At 36.1% G+C, this 23,215-nt stretch overlaps 1 protein-coding gene across 1 annotated transcript; it reads right to left on the bottom strand.

Moving 5' to 3' along the window:
* Window positions 1-9,144: 9,144 nt before the first annotated feature.
* Window positions 9,145-21,592, bottom strand: LOC140826721 (dirigent protein 21-like). The gene is made up of 2 exons (XM_073189224.1): window positions 21,325-21,592; window positions 9,145-9,973 (listed from the first exon to the last, which is right to left on the bottom strand). Exons 1-2 carry the CDS (start codon window positions 21,510-21,512, stop codon window positions 9,382-9,384), a joined length of 780 nt encoding a protein of 259 aa, XP_073045325.1. The 5' UTR covers window positions 21,513-21,592; the 3' UTR covers window positions 9,145-9,381.
* Window positions 21,593-23,215: the final 1,623 nt, after the last annotated feature.

Here is a 23,215-nt window from a genome sequence, read left to right as displayed (position 1 = left end):
ACTTCAGTTTACCTCATCAATCGTACTCCAACTCCTCTGTTATCCAACAAAACACCCTTTGGAGTTTTATTTGGTGTTACTCCTTCTTATTCCCATTTACGTGTCTTTGGTTGCCTATGCTATGCTTCCACATTGCCTAGAGGTGATAAATTTGCTCCACGAGCCAATGGCTGCCTATTTCTTGGATATTCCAATTCTCAAAAGGGATATAAACTCCAAGATTTAGTTACACAAAGAGTGTTTGTCTCACGGGATGTATTGTTTCATGAAAACCTCTTCCCATTATCACACCCTAATCATTGTGAATCCATTTTTCCTCCTCTGTCAGCCATTGATACACCCATTACTACACCCATTGATACACCCATTACTACAGCCACTGATACACCTCCTGTTGACCCCTTGCCACAAATTCCACAGCCTCAAATACCTCCTCGACATTCGACTCGCATTTCCCGACCACCAATTTGGTCCCAAGACTATATATGCTCATCCACTTCTTCTACCTTGTACCCTATCTCTCAGTACCTCACTTACAGTAAGCTTTCCTCTCCTTATCAAGCTTTCCTTTCAAACCTCTCAGCTTGCAAAGAACCTACTTCCTACCATGAGGCCATAATTGATCCCCGTTGGCAATCTGCTATGGATCTTGAGCTGAAGGCACTGGAATCCAACCACACATGGGAGATAGTTGATCTACCCATTGGTAAAGTTCCTATTGGCAATAAATGGGTGTACAAAATTAAATATAATCCTGATGGTAGTGTGGATCGCTACAAGGCACGCCTTGTTGCCAAAGGTTATACCCAACTTTATGGCATCGACTTTCATGACACGTTTTCTCCCGTTGCTAAAATTCCTACTGTGAGGTGCCTTCTCACCGTTGCTGTCATGTCTCATTGGCCCTTATACCAAATGGATGTCACAAATGCCTTCCTTCAAGGGGAACTTGACGAGGAAATTTATATGGTATTACCCGAGGGTCTTCGAAGCCAGGGGGAGAATCATGAGGGTCTTCGAAGCCAAGGGATGTACAGCAGCCAGGGGGAGAAAACAAGGGTTAAGGTATGCAGATTAATGAAGTCACTATATGGTCTCAAACAAGCATCGAGGCAATGGAACATTAAATTTGCTTCTATTATGAAGAGTGCTGGTTTTTGTCAATCTGTGCATGATCACTCACTATTTGTCAAGAAAGAACATACTTTTATTACTATATTGCTCGTTTATGTTGATGATATAGTGATCACTGGTAACCACCAAGCTTCCATTGACTTGTTGAAGCAATATCTGCACAAACATATCAGAATAAAGGACTTGGGTATGCTGAAATACTTTCTTGGCATAGAGGTTGCTCGATCAAAGCATGGAATCTGTTTAAACCAAAGGAAATATGCTCTGGAACTCATTTCGGATGCAGGTTTGGGAGGTGCCAAGGTTTGTGACACTCCTATGGATCAAAACAATAAGCTTACTTCAAAAGAGTTTGATGAGAGTGCAGGAAAACAAGCTATTGATGATCCGCTGTTGAATAACGCTGGTGAATACAGAAGGTTGATTGGTCGCCTTATATATCTCACCGTTACACGGCCAGATATATGCTATGCGGTACAAACTTTGAGTCAATTCATGAATAATCCCAAGTCTTCACACTTGGAGGCTGCATTGAAGGTGCTGCGATATTTGAAATCTGCACCTGGAAAAGGAGTTCTGCTCTCGGCACAAAGTTGCTTATCTCTAACAGCCTATTGCGACTCGGACTGGGGAACTTGTCCCATGACGAGGCGTTCTGTCACTGGTTATTGCATCAAACTTGGAGACTCATTACTATCATGGAAAACCAAGAAGCAAGTGACAGTTTCGAGATCATCGGCTGAAGCGGAATATCGAGCAATGGCGAACACAACTTGTGAGATAATTTGGGTGGTTAATATCCTAAAAGACATGGGAGTGCATTTGGAATTCCCAGTAACGATCTACTGTGATAGCACTGCGGCATTACACATAGCAGCTAATCCCATGTACCACGAAAGAACGAAGCATATCGAAATAGATTGTCACTTAGTGCGAGAAAAGATCCGTGATAAGTTGATCAAAACTTCTCACATTTCAACCGGAGAACAGCCTGCGGATTTATTGACCAAAGCATTGGGAAAAGGCCAACATCACTATCTGGTGTCCAAACTTGGAATGATGGACTTATTCCAAGCTTGAGGGGGAGTATTGAAATCGTAGTTGTAATTTATAGAAGCGTGTTTTTCCTATTATTGTGTGCCTTTCTTTACTTAGTATAAATAGGAGTTAGTTCTCAGTTGTAAGTTTTAGAACTTCATATTTTTACTTCTCAATAAACAGTTCTCAGATTTGGGATCCTTCCCGGACAAATTGGTTTCTTCTTCTACATTTCAACAGTATTTACCTACCAGATCAACACATATTATTTATATGAATCAATAAAACCGTCTCATCGATAATCACTCGTTCGTATATTGGAATCCAAAGTAGACCCTAGAGAAAAGGCAACACACAAATCTAGAATTCATGTTTTCTAATTCCTTACTTTTGACTTTTTTGACGAGATTTTTTAAAATAACAATTTAACCAAATATCCTTCAAATTTTTTTTGGTCAAGCTCATTTATTCCCCTGATAAAATAACTTTAATATAATTTAAATTCCACTTTACATATAAAATTAATGATAAAGTGAGGTATATATAACATTAAATATAGCATAAATAACCTCACTCCTGTAATAATTGACCACCCCATATTAATTGCCAAATACTAAGGATCGAACGAACTGTGTGAGGACAGTGCCCACACCCTATATCAATGGTTGAGATTCCACTTAATGGGAAAAAAAAATATAAAAAAAAAATTGGGCCAGAAAAAATTCTGGCCCTTGGATGTACCCCTGCAGGCACTTATGGGATACTATAAAATGTATAAAAGTATTTATTAATTTTTCTATTAATAAACGATCTTATATTTCGTAATAATGTAAGATGTCAAAAAGTAATTATTTTCTAAAATCGTTTGTATTAATTTAAAACATATAAAACTCAAGTTAGACGGTTGTATTAGCCAATTTTGTGAAACAGATATTCTGATTGAGCCACCCATAAAAGAATATTATTTTTTATTCCAAAAATATTATTTTTTATTGTAAATATGAGCATAAATTAACCGTCTAATGAATAAAAATCCGTGAGACTGTCTCACAAGAGACATAATATATTTAAAATAATCAAAAATACCCATAATAATGATTTATTTGTGTTCCCATACCATATATTTTCCTCTTTTTATCAACTCATTTTTATCTATGTTAAGAAAGGAACTTAGACCTAACTCAACCCCAAAAACTAGCTCAAAAAGAGAGGATTGTCCAATCCGATATATATCACTCAAAGGTTATTTATCCAACCGATGTGGGACAATTAACACACTCCTCTCACGTCCAGGAATGAACATCTGGAGCGTGGAGTTTACAAATGACCCAATTATGGGCAGAACGCGTTGAGTTTACAAATGACCCAATTATGGGCAGAACGAGTGGCCTAATTATAGGTAGTCCAACACATAACGGTGAAACCCGGGCTCTGATACCATGTTAAGAATGGAACTTGGACCGAACTCAACCCCAAAAGCTAGCTCAAGGGAGGAAGATTGTCCAATTCGATATATACCACTCAAAGGTTATTTATCCAACCGATTTGGGACAATTAACATTCTTTTTGTAATTTGTAATAGGTTGGCTCTTTTGTTTTAAACAAATGCACTTTTCTTTGTACAATTGTTCTTCTTACCCGAGCATCTTATTTACCCGAGTAACAAATAACGTACAAAAAATTTCATTAAGTATTGAACCTTGCATTCATGTAGAATACATATCCAAACAATAAGCGAAACATAACCCGAGTAGGTTTTTTTTACCCGAATAAGAAAAAAATCGTCAAAATTTTACTGAGTATTCAAACTATCGTCCAGGCAAGGTATCAGTAAAAATATGAGACTTTAAAATTTTTGCTATGTATTGAACTTTTAATTGTCAAGTTGTGTTGGGCTTGTAAGGTGGCTAGCTAGTAAATCTTTTGTAATTTTCAAGTTGTGTTCGGTTTATATTTTTGTCAAACTGTTATGTATTTGTCAAAATTTGTTGGGCTTATAATGTGTCGAATTGGTCGGACTTATGTATTTTCTAAGCTGTGTTGGACTTGTGATGTTCCAAGCTTATCATACTTCTGTATTTTCCAAGTTTGTTGAGCTTGTGATGTGCCGAGCTGATCGGATTTTTGTATTTGTCAAGTTATGTTGAGCTTATAGGGTGTCAAATTGGTCGAACTTTTTTATTTTTCAAGCTATGTTGACTTTTAGTGTGTCGAGATGATCATACTTTTGTATTTTCCAAGTTCTATTAGTTTTATAGGGCATCAAGCTTCTCGGTTTTACAAGTTTTCCGCATGGGGCGTTCTTGTGAGATGACTAGCATGTGTTGGGCTTACATTTATCATTTAACCTTATCAAATCAGAACATTTTGAGTAAAACAATTATTCGGTCAGAAGTAATTCGTGTCAGCCCGACTAGGGTTCTCTATGGGTTATTAGTTTCCAAAAAAGTTTCATAACCAACCCAGTGATCGAAACGAATGCCAACCCAATAGCTGATTTTTTCTATTATGTCGATAACTCTGACAACCCTATATCAAGTAGGGGAGGGACAAACCAGATTTAAGGAATCAAAACTAGTCGGTGCTATGAAACGATGTTAAATTAAGCATGCATGCCTCTATTTTTTTTAAAAAAAGTTGAACTAATCGGATCGGAAAACTATTATATTATATAAAATAATAATATAATATAATAACTAATAAATTTTAAAATTTTAAAATATTAAATGTGTATATAAATAATAAAAAATGTATTTATCCAAGTTTAAAATATAAACTATATATATATATATAATCAAATATAACTATATCTATATTTTCTAAGCAAAAAATACATCAAAATAAGGTCTAACACTACTAAAATAATAATTTTTACGAAATTCAAAATTCAAATAATCATATTATATAATTAAAAAAAACTTAAAATTTAAATATAAGAAATATTTTTTTAAAGAATGCAAGAAACAATCAAAAAATTAAAAATGAGTGAACTCGTCGGGCCGATTATAACCAGTTCATTGGTTCATATCCGATCGGATCGGTTCTTGACCACTTTTATGTAAAATGATTTATAGGGTTGGTCTGAACCGAAATCATGACCGGTTTTTGATGGAACTTGTCGGTTCTTTCCGATTTTAAAAACACTAGTTTCCAAGCTACAATACATGGGTTTATTTGATCCAATTACGGGCTAATCATAAGTCATGTTTAATTAATTTAAATATTTCACAAATATGTTATTTATATTTAAGTTGTTTCAATAAAATTCAGACCCGAGTCAAGTGAATCAATCGCCTAATGTCAATGCCTATAAAAGATATTAGTTATTGCCATTACAAGTCGCTATCATGTCTCAAGAATCAAAAAAGTAAACATATATTATTTAATTGAAAAAAGTTGTGCTAATGATTGAATTTCTTTTTATGAAAGACAATTGGTTTCCTGATTTACCGTTAATTGTTTATGATTTTAAACTTAAAAATTTGTTGTATATACATACATATAGTTCAAGAAAGCAGAATCATTTGAGACAAATACGTCAACAATAATATTTTAGAATTGTATTTTGGTTGTTTTTGGTTGCATGAAAAATCATTGAAAATACATATGTCATTGTTTAGTTTCGAAAAATAATCTTTGATCAAGAGAGAAAAAAAACACTTTATTGTTAGAGTATATCTCTTTTGAGACGCTCTCACAAATCTTAATCTGTGAGACGAGTCAACCATACCAATATTCACAATAAAAAGTAATACCCTTAGCATAAAAAATAATATTTTTTCATTAATGACTCAAATAAAAGATCTGTCTCACAAAATACGACCCGTGAAACCGTCTCACATATTTTTTTGTCTTATTGTTATGGACTTCAGCCTTTTAAGTTCGATTCTTACCTTATAAGTAAAACAAATTTACTTCTTAATATTATTTACACTTGTTGCTACTGATACTCTACATTTGTTAAGAAAATAAAAGCCATTTTTTTTTAATAAAAATAGAGTGTACGCAAAATAAAAATTGTTCAAAACTTGTATATTTTTTAAATTTTGGAAAAGCCGAAATTTATATTATTTTATTTTATTTTATTTTCGAGCATCGATCGAAATTTGATTTTTGGCATTAAATAAACGAGGGCGGCGTATCGCAATCTCATTTAAATTTATTTGTTATATTTACACATCACATGACATGACATTCGATGGAATGATATTATTATCTCCAATATTCCAGAGTTTTGCCAACAATCTCATACATCTATCGAATATAACAAGATCACATAAAATAAAATAATAATTTATCAATAGTCTCATCGATTTATTTTCATGCAATCGGTCAATCCAATCTATTTTTAAAGTGACACGAATTATGTTAATTGAAGATTTGTCTTATAACATTATCTCATGAGATTATGTCACACGAATTTGGTGATATAAAATACCCAAAACTACTGTATAATCGTATGTAAGTTCTGAAAAAACAAAAAATATTTGCCTCAATTCATAAGTGGTTTAAAATGCCATATAAAATATTTAGAAAATCATAATATAAATATGCAATCAAAGTGTCGATAATTTTTTTTGAAAAATAATTTTAAATAATAAAGTTGTGTTTGGATTGATGGACGATTTCAAATATATTTTTGTATTTTAGATAAGGAATATTATAAACTTCAAATACACATATTCCACGTTTATATAATGTTTCGTGTTAGTTACGATGAATTTCAAGTTCACATCTTTCATGTTTATATTAGTCATATTATATTAGTTACGACGGATTTCAAATTCACGAAATAATGGATGCATTTGAAATTTGTTCTACTTTATGTTATAACCTGTGTAAATAAGCAATATATGAATTTAGGATTTCATCAATTGTTTTATTGTTAACAATAAAAATATAATCGAAATCTGTAGATTTCAATTCATCCATCCAATTACAACTAAAAATAATGAGAGCTTATTGAGTCATTTTAAATTTAAGGTGTAACAAGGATTATACTTGATTTACTCAAAATAACCACAAACTATATGATGTAATCCGGGTGAATTGGGTGAGTTGGGTCGGGACAATCCATCGAATCTGATAAGAATTTTTGTTAAGGGAAAAATGAGCAAGAAAATATATTTTTATGGGAGAATATATATCTGTGTTATGGCTGCAACTATGTCCCGCAAACAAGAAGATGAACATGTGAATGAGCGTCAGAGGGTGTCCGGTGTGGCCACTCCGATGTTTAACTTAATAGATGAAGAAAACTGTTGTGTATGCATGAGTATACGTGAATATGTGAATCCCCTCTTGAATACAAACAAATACGCCATTTATATGAAAGAAGATGATAACTTTTCCTTGTTTTCAATGACTATTTACCACTTATATCCTATTTATATAAAGTTCATGTCACACCGTTTTTGACTTTTCTATCATATCAAATCAGTAAGATTCTGGCATGCTTATCAAGATAAGATTATCACTTGCTCTCACACTCGAGTACGGTACTATTATCGAAGCATCTCGGGCATAGAGTCATCACCCAAGTCATGGACTTCCATGACCCCTCAAGATATATTCTCCCCTCAAGATATATTCTGTTCATTTTTTTCTTAACAAATTTCTTATCAGATTCGGTGAATTGTCTCGACCTAGCTCGTCCAATTCACCCAGATCACATCATATATAATGGTTCTTATGTTTTAAACTCATTTTCTGTTACGATTTTCTTTTCTCGCGTGACTTGTTTCGCATATGTTTGATCAAACCATTCCTTTTAACTAAAATTTATTTTATTTAACTTTCTTTATAGAAAGATTCGTTTAAACAAGTTATAAATTATTTATGATTTTTTTTCAGAGTAGATCTCTTGTGAGACGATCTCACGAATCTTTATCTGTGAGACAGGTCAACCCTACCGATATTCACAATAAAAGTAGTACTCTTAGCATAAAAAGTAATATTTTTTTATGTATGACTCAAACAAGATATCTATCTCATAAAATACAATATGTGATATCATTTCAATAAACATCTAATATTTTCATCTTTTTCTTCAATTGTAACCTTACACGTTTTAACTAGACATGATTAAACAGCTAATCACGACTTAAATAATAAGCTACCTCGTTTGACTTTAACAGCCGAAATTAATTATCCCCTGCATGCATTTGCATGACCCAATCTCGTGAATCACATCTTACTGGAGTGAGAATTTTAGATATAGTTTTACGAGGGTGTTCGATAAATAGATTAATATTTGATTAATGATCAGAAAATCGATTTTTCTATTAATAATTTATCGAATGAGTTTGTCACATATGTCTTGTCCAATGTGTTTTATTTGACTGACATGATTTACAAACTATTGCGTTAATCCAAATATTTATTTAGTCTGCATCGCGGTATTAAAAAAACTATACTAGAGGGAACTGAAACCATTTGATTTCAAAGTATATTCCCATGATTTCTTTTATAAAAGATTTTTCACGGTGAGAAAGTACTGTAAAATTAATATATGGTTAAAAAGCTTTCACTAACAGGAAATCTTTATAGACTAAAAGCAAGATACATCAAGAATAGACTATATAGCAGAGACTCATGTACGTATGTACACTGATGTCATGTGGAATTTAGACGAAATTTAAAATAAATAGACCAATGTTATGTTCTCAAATTTCATTGATTTAATACACATAGATCAATTTTCACACGCATCTGTTAAACTCATAGACCCCTACGTGATACCTAACTCAACCAAACAATTTGACAAGGTTAATGATAAGTTGTTAGATTTAAACTAATCCAACTTAACAGACAAAACCCGAAATAAAATTGCTCAACATTATTCCAAATTAATATTAATATGATCAATTATGTAGTTTGGGGATGCAAGAATTTGAAGAACCCGTTTTGACGAAGAAGATGAGTATTCTAATTGCTTTCAATGAATAGGAAAAAGGAAAAAGAAAAAGAAAAAGCAAAATAATTCAAACTTTCATACGAACAATACATCAAAAAATCTAGGGAAACAGACAAACACCAACAAAAGAAAAAGAAAAAGTTGTGGTACATCAAACTCGCACGCCAAATTGCCTGAGTTATTCTACATGGCATTTACCTATTACAAAAATAAAAAAGTACAAATAAACACAAAAGAAAAAAAAAATTTCCCCACGTTCAAATCAAATGTTATAGATCCCTTGCTATTTCCCTTCAACAGCAACAGTGATCCGGATAAGCAACATAAAATGTGTACTCGAGAACACCATAACTTGAGACGGCATCGAAAGAGTAAGTATTCGCAATCGTGTATCCCCTCGCCATCTTAAAAACACCAGTCCCGCCGATGATAGGCATCTCACGGTCCTTGTTATTTATCGGATTTCGTCCACCAATACAAATACTACTGCCTTTATGCTCGCCTCCGGTGAAATAGAAGTTCAGGTTCATAGTTAGGGCCTGTTCGCTCATGTCCGAAGACGTAATTAGCCCTTGTGTTCGACCCAACTTCTCTGAATCACGGTCAGGTCCGGCTGTCACCAGATCATCTACAACCCGCACTTGGCCAAAAGTCGTCGGCGAATTCACGGTCTGGATGGACCGAGCCACCTCCCACACCGTCGGATTCAATCCTCCTAAAGCATCTTGGACGTAAACATGTATCTTGGCAGTCTTTTCCTTTGCTTTGATCAGTTTTTTGAACCTTTCTTCTTCCGCATTCGTACCATGGGTGTTGCCGCGGGAAACCACCATGTCTTTGACCGAACTCACGAAGTTTTCAAGATTTTCCATCGCTCTCACCCTCCTGCTAGGTGATTTTCCAACAATCAAATAAAATGTATTATATAGAATACGATTTAAAAGTGTATGTATATTAGCAGGTTTAGATGTGTGAGCTTCAATGTATATATAGAGCTGAGGCTTCTAACGATGAATATGGAAAAGGCAGATACGTAGTTGAACTAGAATGGGTCACCTCGGACGACTAATAATATATGTTAGAGTATATGCCCTACAAGTCAACTGTTGACTAGGGATTTTATTGACTCAAGTGTAATAAACAATCTTTATTTTAATATAATTCATTATTTCATGGTTTGTTAATTCTTTATCTGTATACCCATGTTATCAAACATAGATAAAGACCTTGATCATACTTTAATACAAATGAATCGTAATTCGATGTTGAAACTCGTTTGTAAATACTGTATGATCTAAATTCGTTCCTAGTCGATTCAGCCGCCTAAAACATGGATAAAGGTCGCTTGAGCTTGAGACTAGCATCTGTGATGTTGTGTACTGCGTTTCTTGGTAAGGGCATGGAGATGTCCAAACATGCAGATGGGTAGTCATATGATGATTATACCGAACAACCCTCCCTCGGACTTTCCAAGTGGTTCTCATACATCGAGAGGATAAGTCCGTGGTTATGATTGTATACCATTAGTCCTTATGACCCGAGACAACTCTGAGGCTCTATATGCTAGGGCTGTGCTTTGACTCGTTTACCGGCTCCAGGAGAGTCATCAGGTGGCGAGGTTGGGTACAGTCGCGACACATATAGGAGCCAGTGCATTGTAGTCGGGGATTCACCGCTCACCTACGGGTGTGGATATCCTATGTGATCTGATGTAATAATAGTGCATGGAATCTCTGGCCAGAGTATGAGATGTACGTTGGAGAAGGAGTTCTCCAATAGTACACGCGATGCCACTATTATATGTAACACATAGTTATCGAATTAATATGCAACCCTCGATGAACCAATGGTTGCAGATTCGATCGGGATATATGAGATGAAGGGACCGTACTGTACGTTAATCATAATCGACTGGTTCTTGCAGGCACTATCAGTGATACCTAGGGGATCATGGGGCGATGCTACTAGACGCTCCTACCATGATCCGATGGGTGCAATCAGAAATGAGTTCTGACATTCTTGATCAAGGTGTTGATGAATAGAATGGGGCTAACTAGGGTAAGCCCGAATAAGAATAAATGTTATTCTGAATCACAAGGAGTTGTGAACCCACGGCTAGCTGTATCCCTGAACCATTGAGGGTCACACAAGTACTGGATTGTTTGTTCCCGTAGAGAGAATAAATTCAAGAAGTTGAATTTATATTATATAGTAAATTCAAGGAGTTGAATTTATGATAAATAAATTTTGAGAGAATAAATTCAAGTAGTTGAATTTATAAAATGTGATAATTTAATTTATTAAACTCAAATGTTGGGTTTATTAAATATTAAATTTTGGAGGTGATAAAAATTCAAATAGTTGAATTTATAATTTAAATAATAAATTCAAATGTTGAATTTATACTGTATTTAATTTATTAAGCTCAAAAGTTGAGTTGATTAATTAATAAATTAAATATGGTGGGTATTATGTTTAATGGGCTTGTAGGAGTACAAGTCCAATATAATAAATAATTAAAGTTTTAATGGGCTTTGATTAAATTAATTAAACTAGTTGGACTAGCTCAATTAATTAAATCAAACCCATTAATGTTAATTATGTAATTAGGGTTTAATTAATTATAAATAATACATATAAAGACAAAACCCTAGCCCACCCACCACACAACCTCACGTGAGCCTCCATTCAAAAGTGAGAAATTCGGCCACCTTGATTTATGGTTAGGGTTTGAGCCGTCTCTCAATTTTTCTCTCCTATGCAAAAGTTCTTCTAAATTTCTAGTGCAATTTAGAAGAGGAACAAATCTTCTAGTCGTGGACCTAATTAGAAGAATCGAAGAAAGTTCGTAGGGAATCATCAAGAGCTAATCCGTTAATACCGGATCAGTTGGAGCCAAGTGATTTAATTCACAAAGGTATAATTTTCAACTCCCTATGAATGTTTTGATAAATCATACGAGCGCCTAAAGCAATATTATTTTGTTTTTCAAAATAAAATAAAAATTTTAAATCTTCCGCTGCGTTTGGGCGTGTAGAAAACAAGATCCAACAGTGGTATCAGAGCCAGGTTTTCTAAATCGTATGATTTAAATTATATTGAATAATTTGTTTCTAACCACACAAGAAAATTTTCAGAAATATTGATGCACCATAAAAATTAAATTTTTCGGAAAAACAAAAAAAAAAAAAAAAAAAAATTCGCGATCTGCCCGGAACTGTTCCGGGCAGACCCCGCGCAGGGCTGCGCGCGCAGCGCGCAGCGCCCTGCGCGCAGGAACGCGCAGCGTGCGCGCGCAGAGCGGCGCAGCGTGCGGAACGTCCGCACGCTGTGCGCCGCCCCGCGCGGCGCACAACGCGGCGCAGCGTGCGGAGCGTCCGCACGCTGCGCGCGGCGTTGCGCGCACCTGTGCGCGCCTGCGCGCACAGGTTGCTGCCACTGCCCGAAACGTTCGGGCAGCGGGCGGGCAGCGGGGGCGACGACCCGGGATCGTCTCGGGAAGCGTGCAAAATTGATGGGCTTGAATTGTTTGGGCCCGGGGTGCAATTTTCTGATTTTTCAAAATTATGGGGAAAATTGATATTTTTGAAATTGATTCAATTTTTTATTTTGGAAAATTAATTTTTGGAAAATTAATAATTTTCTTGTAAAATAAATAATTAGAATATGATTTTAATTATTTATGGTAAAAATGAGTTTTATAAGAAATCAATTATTATTGATTTAATTGGAAATTAAATAAAAGAGTTTATTTAATTTATTAAATTCTTTAATAATTGTGGTGGTTAGTGATAAAATTATTAGATATATGATTTATCAATTAATTAAATTGTTTAATTAAATTGATGTTAATATTTGATATTAAATGCATGAAGGATGATCGAGAGCCTTGACCAATGTGTTAGGTGTATGTTAGGATATTTTACTGTTTTTATTCAATTTTATAATATTTGATATTATTAAAGTGGGCCTGGTTTATGGCCCGTTCCCACCCCCATGAGATGTATCCCTTATGTGCCATGGCTATTCAAATGTAATAATTAGAAATAGTGGGAGATCAAGACTGGAAGATGGTGGGCCCGATGATCAAGATGAAGACATGTAAAATATTGGAAGCTTTTGTAATAAGTTGCATTTGCATCCCTGCATTCACCTAGGTTTGGACCTGGATCCATGTATGGCTCACATGGATCTATTAGTGTTGGCAATCGATCATCCTTATTTATTGTTGAATGTCATATTATGATATATGTGATATAGTAGTATGCATGTATGTATATTATTATATAATATAGTTGCATGAATCCGGCAAACATACAAACTCGTGGCACGCGATTTTCAAATAAAATGATGAGACAAATTTTTTTAATTAAAATCCCTCATTTTGAATATGATTCAAAATTTATATCAAACCGAATAAGTAAAAATTAAAAGAGTTTAATTTTTCCTTGCCTTCCATCAACCGTGGTTGCATGTTGATCGCTACCCGCGGACAGTGTCTGGCTCATATTATTGGGGAGGCCTGTACGCCGGAAAGCTGTGACTTCCACCGGACATATGATGTGAATTGAGTGGAACTCCCATGACTTCGGCTCATATTATTGGGGGAACTCATGGCGACCGTCCACTACAATTCAATATTGATGGGTTGGTTTGACACGTGAAAATAAACGGCGTCATATTATTGGGTCCTTATTAAACGTGAGGCAAAACACGCGGAGGTTGCATAGGGATGCAATTGGACTCTACCTTTTAGAAATTATAATTGGCTGATATTATTCGGGATTATAATTGGCTAATTGGACTCTACGTGCCTACTAAGGAAATACGATTTCCCTTTTTCATCAGAGGGTGGTGGAAATGTCAAAATAGTGGGAGGGTAATTTATAAAATGAAATCCATATTTTATATCTTAGAATTATTTTAAAATTATCAGTAACATTTATCTGTTTTCATTTTCAGTATATATACGATGTCTACTCGTAACCCGCTTTCAATCATTCTCGATCAAAACAAATTGACTGGCCCTAACTATAATGACTGGTTTCGAAATTTAAAGATTGTTCTGAACTCGGAAAAGATTCTGTATGTGCTTGATAAGAAGCCACCGAAGGAAGCACCTTCAAATGTCACTCCGACTAAATTGGCTGAGCTTGAAAAATGGTGGGACCATGACATTCAAGCTAAGAGCTACATGTTGGCTTCTATGTCGAATGAACTGCAGAAGCGGTTCGAGGAGGCTGTGAATGCTGCTGACATTCACTTACATCTGAAAGAATTGTATGCTGTACAAACTCGTTCAGAGAGATATGCTGTTGTTAAAGAACTCATGACTACACGCTTGCGAGATGGGGCTTCGGTCCATGAGCATGGTGTTAGGATGATTGGGCTCATCGAGAAGTTGGTGGGACTCGACTTGGTTATCCCTAGTGAGCTCTCGACTGATATTCTCTTGCTGTCTCTGCCCTCTTCGTTCGATGGATTTGTGGTTAACTTTAATATGAATAAGCTTGAGGCCACCCTTGAAGAGTTGGTCAATATGCTTACTAGTTATGAGGCCACAATAAAAAAGGATAAGCCTGTTTTTCTAGTGGGTTCTTCGTCCTGCACGAAAAAGGGAGCCCCATACAAAGGCAAGAAGCGTTCTGCCCCTCCAAAGAAGAACAAGCCTAACAAAAAACCATACAAGAAACCTAATCCGGGGCCCACAAAGCCTGACAAGTCAGAACAAATCTGTTTCCACTGCAACAAGCCTGGACACTGGAGGCGTAATTGCGCGGAGTATCTTGCCCAGAAGCGTTCTGGCCATGGTATGTTTTATATTGAAGTTAATGTTTCTATTAATTCCTCTTCTTGGGTATTGGATACCGGATGTGGTTCTCATCTATGCAATGATTTGCAGGTGATGGGAAGAAGCAAGAAGCTTAGAGATGGTGAGACCTTTCTAAGACTAGGAAATGGAGCAAGGGTTGCTGCTACTGCCATTGGAGACATTACTTTAATTTTGGACAATAATTTTAAGTTATTTTTGAGAGATGTTTTATTTGTTCCTGAATTGGTTAAAAACATTATTTCTATTTCTATGCTTGATAGGGATGGTTATTCTTGTGTTTTTGCTAAAGGTGTTTGCAATTTATACAAGAATGAATGTTTGATTGGAACTGGAGAATTAACAAATGATCTCTATAACTTAAAATTGAAAGAGATTCCTTTAAACAATGTCCAAGCGCATATGAAAACAACAACAAACAAAAGAAAAATAGAAAATCCAAATCCCGCACAAATGTGGCACGCTAGACTAGGTCATATTTCTCAAAGAAGGATGCACAAGCTAGTGGGAGAAGGCATGTTTGACTTGTCAGACATAAATTCTCTACCTACTTGTGAGTCCTGTCTAAAAGGAAAAATGACTAAGACTCCATTCAATGGAAAAGTAGAACGTGCACATGGTCTATTGGATTTGATCCATACAGACGTTTGTGGCCCGCTAAGTGTTAGCACAAAATTTGGGCATTCCTACTTCATTACCTTTACTGATGACCATTCGAGGTATGGGTATGTTTATTTGATGAAACATAAATCTGAAGCATTTGAAAGGTTCAAAGAGTTCAGATCTGAAGTAGAAAATCAGCTAGAAAGAAGTATTAAGGCACTTCGATCTGATCGAGGTGGAGAATACTTGAGTGCTGAATTTTTGGGTTATCTAAAAGAGAATGAGATTCTCTCACAGTGGACTCCACCAGCAACACCACAATTGAATGGTGTTTCTGAACGTCGTAATCGAACATTGATGGACATGGTTCGATCTATGATGGGATTCACTGAATTGCCTACAATGTTTTGGGGTTTTGCGCTTGAAACTGCGGCAATGTTGTTGAATAATGTCCATACTAAAGCAGTGGATAAAACACCATATGAGATATGGATGGGGAAACCTCCCAAGTATTCTTACTTGAGAATATGGGGATGTCCTGCTTATGTGAAGCAGACAGTGGGAGACAAATTGGATAGTAGATCCACTTTGTGCTACTTTGTAGGATATCCAAAGAATTCTATTGGATATTATTTTTATCATCCTAATGAAGCAAAAGTGTTTGTTTCAAGAAATGCCACCTTTTTGGAAAGGGAGTTTCTATTAGATAGAAAAGGCAAGATGATAGAACTTGAAGAAATTCAAGATAATCCCTCAACTTTAGAAGTTGAACCTAATCCCCTAGAACCAGTAGTTGAAGTACAAGCTCCTAGAAAGTCTGATAGAGTTATTAGACCACCTGCCAGATATACACTTCTTCATGAACAAGGCCATGATGAGCCTTGTGTTGGATGCGATCCAATGAATTTCAAAGAAGCAATATCTGATACTGATTCAACTAAATGGCTAGAAGCCATGCAGTCAGAAATGGACTCTATGTATTCAAACCAAGTCTGGACATTAGTGGATCCACCTGAGGGAATCGTTCCCATAGGATGCAAATGGATCTACAAAAGAAAGCTTGGGGCGGATGGGAAGGTAGTGACCTTCAAAGCAAGACTGATTGCAAAAGGTTATACTCAAAAGCAAGGAATTGACTATGAGGAAACTTTTTCACCAGTAGCTATGTTTAAGTCCATTAGAATACTACTAGCCATAGCAGCATGGTATGACTATGAGATATGGCAAATGGATGTAAAGACTGCATTCCTCAATGGAGACATCAAAGAAGAAATTTATATGTCTCAACCTGAGGGATACACATCAGTAGGAAGTGAGCATAAGGTATGCAAACTTCAGAGATCAATATATGGTCTCAAGCAGGCATCAAGGAGTTGGAACCTCAGATTTGACAGCACTATCAAAGAGTTTGGTTTTGCTAAGAATCCCGAGGAACCATGTGTGTACAAGAAAGTTAGTGGGAGTGCAGTGACATTCCTGGTACTTTATGTTGATGATATCCTGCTCATTGGGAATGATATAGGATTACTGCAATCAACTAAAGTATGGTTAGCCAGTAAATTCTCCATGAAAGACATGGGTGAAGCATCCTATGTATTAGGAATACAAATCTATAGAGATAGATCAAAAAGGATGTTGGGGCTCACCCAAGCCACATATATCGATACCATTATAAAACGATTCTCTATGGAAGAGTCCAAGAGAGGATACTTACCAATGTGTCATGGTATTACTCTATCTAAAGCTATGTGTCCCAAAACTGATGAAGAGATAGAGATGATGACACGAATTCCATATGCGTCAGCCATTGGTAGTATCATGTATGGTATGATATCGACACGTCCTGACATTGCTTATGCTTTGAGTGTTACAAGCAGATATCAGGCGAACCCTGGTCCAATGCATTGGAAGGCCGTGAAAGATATTCTTAAGTACTTGAGAAGGACTAAGAACTTGTTCATGGTCTATGGGGGTGGAGAATTAAAATTGGAAGGCTATACTGATTCTAGCTTCCAATGTGATGTAGATGATTCGAAATCGACCTCTGGTTTTGTATTCATGCTTAATGGTGCGGCTGTCTCTTGGAAAAGTTCCAAGCAAGACACCGTTGCGGATTCCACCACTGAAGCTGAGTACATTGCTGCATCTGCTGCAGCGAAAGAGGCAGTTTGGATGAGGAATTTTGTCCAAGAGTTGGGCGTTATTCCTAATGGAGTTGATCCAGTCCCGGTGTACTGCGACAACACTGGTGCCGTTGCGCAAGCAAAGGAACCAAGGTCTCATCAGCGATCCAAACATGTACTGAGGAAATTCCACATCATCCGGGAGATTGTGGGAAGGGGAGACATATCAGTCGAAAGAGTCCCCTCTGCAGATAACGTTGCCAATCCACTTACGAAGCCCTTGCCAGGACCATTGTTTGAGAAGCATCGCGAAGCAATGGGATTAAAGTTTATGGGTAGTTGGCTCTAGGGCAAGTGGGAGATTGTTAGAGTAGATGCCCTACAAGTCAACTGTTGACTAGGGATTTTATTGACTCAAGTGTAATAAACAATCTTTATTTTAATATAATTCATTATTTCATGGTTTGTTAATTCTTTATCTGTATACCCATGTTATCAAACATAGATAAAGACCTTGATCATACTTTAATACAAATGAATCGTAATTCGATGTTGAAACTCGTTTGTAAATACTGTATGATCTAAATTCGTTCCTAGTCGATTCAGCCGCCTAAAACATGGATAAAGGTCGCTTGAGCTTGAGACTAGCATCTGTGATGTTGTGTACTGCGTTTCTTGGTAAGGGCATGGAGATGTCCAAACATGCAGATGGGTAGTCATATGATGATTATACCGAACAACCCTCCCTCGGACTTTCCAAGTGGTTCTCATACATCGAGAGGATAAGTCCGTGGTTATGATTGTATACCATTAGTCCTTATGACCCGAGACAACTCTGAGGCTCTATATGCTAGGGCTGTGCTTTGACTCGTTTACCGGCTCCAGGAGAGTCATCAGGTGGCGAGGTTGGGTACAGTCGCGACACATATAGGAGCCAGTGCATTGTAGTCGGGGATTCACCGCTCACCTACGGGTGTGGATATCCTATGTGATCTGATGTAATAATAGTGCATGGAATCTCTGGCCAGAGTATGAGATGTACGTTGGAGAAGGAGTTCTCCAATAGTACACGCGATGCCACTATTATATGTAACACATAGTTATCGAATTAATATGCAACCCTCGATGAACCAATGGTTGCAGATTCGATCGGGATATATGAGATGAAGGGACCGTACTGTACGTTAATCATAATCGACTGGTTCTTGCAGGCACTATCAGTGATACCTAGGGGATCATGGGGCGATGCTACTAGACGCTCCTACCATGATCCGATGGGTGCAATCAGAAATGAGTTCTGACATTCTTGATCAAGGTGTTGATGAATAGAATGGGGCTAACTAGGGTAAGCCCGAATAAGAATAAATGTTATTCTGAATCACAAGGAGTTGTGAACCCACGGCTAGCTGTATCCCTGAACCATTGAGGGTCACACAAGTACTGGATTGTTTGTTCCCGTAGAGAGAATAAATTCAAGAAGTTGAATTTATATTATATAGTAAATTCAAGGAGTTGAATTTATGATAAATAAATTTTGAGAGAATAAATTCAAGTAGTTGAATTTATAAAATGTGATAATTTAATTTATTAAACTCAAATGTTGGGTTTATTAAATATTAAATTTTGGAGGTGATAAAAATTCAAATAGTTGAATTTATAATTTAAATAATAAATTCAAATGTTGAATTTATACTGTATTTAATTTATTAAGCTCAAAAGTTGAGTTGATTAATTAATAAATTAAATATGGTGGGTATTATGTTTAATGGGCTTGTAGGAGTACAAGTCCAATATAATAAATAATTAAAGTTTTAATGGGCTTTGATTAAATTAATTAAACTAGTTGGACTAGCTCAATTAATTAAATCAAACCCATTAATGTTAATTATGTAATTAGGGTTTAATTAATTATAAATAATACATATAAAGACAAAACCCTAGCCCACCCACCACACAACCTCACGTGAGCCTCCATTCAAAAGTGAGAAATTCGGCCACCTTGATTTATGGTTAGGGTTTGAGCCGTCTCTCAATTTTTCTCTCCTATGCAAAAGTTCTTCTAAATTTCTAGTGCAATTTAGAAGAGGAACAAATCTTCTAGTCGTGGACCTAATTAGAAGAATCGAAGAAAGTTCGTAGGGAATCATCAAGAGCTAATCCGTTAATACCGGATCAGTTGGAGCCAAGTGATTTAATTCACAAAGGTATAATTTTCAACTCCCTATGAATGTTTTGATAAATCATACGAGCGCCTAAAGCAATATTATTTTGTTTTTCAAAATAAAATAAAAATTTTAAATCTTCCGCTGCGTTTGGGCGTGTAGAAAACAAGATCCAACAATATAGACATTTACAATTCAAATTAGATGTGCCTCATGTACAGTATTTGTTGTTGTGGATATATGTTATATTTAGCCAAAATTTATTTAATTTATAACTCAACATTATTTATAATAAATTTTAATAATTAGAATTTTAATATCCTAATATTGAGACTAACTCACAAGTCAATTTAATAAGATAAATCTCCAATCCTACTCGACTCATTCAAAAATGTATTTTTTTTTTATAAAAAATATTACTTTTCACTCTAAGTATAAACCAAGTCAACTCGTTTCACGGATATAGATTTATCAAACAGTCTCATATGAGATTCACTCAATCAATATAGTTTTGTTTCTCCAAATCAATTTAGGTTCTTTACACCCTCATAAAATATTTAATATCATTAAAAATAATTTTCGTGTGTTAAATAAATTTTTTAAAAGATTTGTCCTTTTTAATTTTAAATTCATCTATGTTAAAACTAATAAAATCGTGGCTCGAAAATGGCAAAAAATTGTATGAGATGGTCTCACGGGTAGTGTTTTGTGAAACAAATCTCTTATTTGGGTTATCCATGGAAAAATATTATTTTTTATGATAAGAATATTACTTTTTATTGTGAATATCGATAGAGTTGACCCGTCTCACAGATGAAGATTTATTAGACCGTCTCACAAGATATCTACCACTCGAAAATATATATCATTGTGCGTCCCTTGTGCTAACTAGCTGTCTAGCTAGTTTCTTACGGAAGTTCCAATGACTCGGTTGTCTAAAATTTTCTAATGACAAATAAATTATTTTTAAAAGATTTACAAAAAGCTTTTAATTGTAAAACTCGTTTATGTAACATCCGTATTTCGTTGGGTTATTACATAGTATTTATCCATTTTAAAAAGAGAATTCGAATTATCCATTTTAAAAGGGTTTCCGCATTCACTTGCCTGTATTTATGGAATTGAATTCAAATTGGAGTCTTATATTTGATAAGTGTAACCTCTTCCCTGATGAACAATTTTTATGCTAATGTAAGATCTACTTGGTTTGACACTTTTTAAATCCAAGAATTTTCTTAATATGTAATAATACTAAGAATACAGTGTTCATATTATCTAAAATTTTCTATTTTATAAGATGACCCGTAAATCATTCTCCCTGTTGATTTTTTTTTTTAAGAAAATATTATTGAATATATGAGTTTTAAGAAAATTAAATTTACGACTCAATTTTTCCTGCTGAAAAATTCTGGAACCTCTTGTCACCTATTCTTTTTCAATTTTCAGAGACACCCACAAAAGCATAAAAATGAATAAGGTAGTGATTTACAATCGTAAAGAAATAAATAACAAAATTACCATGAAAAAGGAGGAGCTGCCATAGTTTCAAGAGAGAGTTGAGGAAATCTTCTGACGGCGCCTCGCCGCTGTGGGACAGAGCACAGCAGCCGATCATGGGTGGCGGAGTAAAGCGAGCGTGATTGCCGAGTTAAGGAAAGGATATTTAATGGATGACTTGGAAATATTTCCTTCGGCGATATTTTCATTTTGATCAAATGTAATTTCCAAGACCAAACAATCCAACCAAGGTTCACTCGATTTATAGGCACACACACTTTGCTTGTATATATGACCAGAGATAGGTATGGTTTTTTAACTTTTGACTGTGCTTTTCTGTCGGCTAAAATATCCCTTCTCGTCGGGACCTGATATTCTTCATATGAGGATCGCAAAAGCATAGATTATTCTCCTATAGATACTCTTTAAGTTTCAAAATTATACCTACACCACAAAAGCAAATGAAATTTGGCGGTACCAAAATATACAAACATTATTTTAACCACTCATATATTTGCCAATTGCCATGTGAAAAACGAATTTGGTCCCCTATGGCTATCATGAATCAAATCATGTGTCTGTATCGAAAGGTGACAAAGATTATAACTAAGGTGTAAATGTTCGAGAAATATGGGTGATATCTTATGGATGGTCCCGCTATCCTTGGCCCAACCCAAGCCTAAATGAAAAACAGGTCCATCGAAGGCCCAGTATTTTCCTATAAATATCAGGTTTGATTGTTCATTTGATTCATTCACTATATTGTTTTCAGCAGCACCCTTAGCTGCTTCCCCATATATCCTCAGTCTCTGACTTGAGCGTCGGAGGGGCTACGTCAGGACACCCTCCTGGGCCTCCTTTTAACGGTCTTCTTCGCGATTTCAGGCTCAAGACAATTTCAAAACCCTGCATCTGTACTAGTGACACTTACCGAAATCGGACTCTAAATTTCTCGTGAGTATCACTTGACGTCGTCTGTGGGAAATTTAAGTTGAGACGTAGAGATGGTAGGCAAGAGAAGGAGTAGAAGAGCTACCTCAACATCATCGCGTCCTCAGAGAGGACCCGAAAAATCTCATGTTGAGACAAGACAGGAACAACCGCATCTTGAGACGAGACAGGAACAACCTCGTCGAGAGACAAGAGCCGAGCAGCCCCTTCACGAGATAAGGGTCGAGCAACTCCGTCCCAATGAGAATGTGGGGAACTTGACCCTGGAGCAGTTGGGTCATTTTATCACTCGGACAGTGGATGAGGCTATGAAGAGGAACCAAGAATCTATGTTTGCTGAAGAGCAGGCCACTCGCCAGGAGCAAGAGGAAAATGCTGAGGGCCACCAGAGCAGGGTTGAAGATACACAGTCCCACCAAAGTGGGGAGATTGGTGAGATGAGATAAATGTGGAAGGAAATACAGATGTTGATGCAGCAGTTGGGAAGCAGATCGCCGGCACCCAAGAGAGAAAGTCCCTTTTCACTAGTCATTTTAGAAGAAAGACTTCCTACAAATTTTCGACAGTCGAATGTGGGAGAGTACGATGGACATACTGACCCCGATGAACACTTGGGGAGATTTGAGAATGCGGCTCTGTTGCACCAATATTCGGATGGAGTCAGGTGCATGGTGTTTTGGGCACGTTGGTGAGGTCAGCCCAGCAATAGTTTAACACCTTGCAGCTCAACTCTATACATTCTTTTGAGGACTTCTCACTTGCCTTCTTGCACCGATTTGCTAGCAGCAAGAAGCAACAGAAAAATTATTTGAGCTTGTTCGTGATGAAACAACAAGAGAATGAAACTTTGTGATAATTTGTCAAGAGTTTCAACAGTGCAGCGCTGGAAATACCAGCGGCTACCACTGACATCATGATAAGTGCCTTCACACAAGGACTGAGGGGAGGGGAGTTTTTCAAG

The sequence above is a fragment of the Primulina eburnea genome, chromosome 3, assembly GCF_022965805.1.
Source record: "Primulina eburnea isolate SZY01 chromosome 3, ASM2296580v1, whole genome shotgun sequence".
Lineage (NCBI taxonomy): Eukaryota > Viridiplantae > Streptophyta > Magnoliopsida > Lamiales > Gesneriaceae > Primulina > Primulina eburnea.
This window is presented reverse-complemented; position numbering and strand designations above follow the sequence as displayed.

What these genes read in the sequence shown, in the direction of transcription:
- LOC140826721 (XM_073189224.1), bottom strand. Translation starts at nt 21,512, where the DNA reads ATGAAAATATCGCCGAAGGAAATATTTCCAAGTCATCCATTAAATATC. An exon ending in GCAGCTCCTCCTTTTTCATG is followed by an intron (nt 9,974 to 21,324) that starts GTAATTTTGTTA and finishes ATCACCTAGCAG; the next exon opens with GAGGGTGAGAGCGATGGAAA.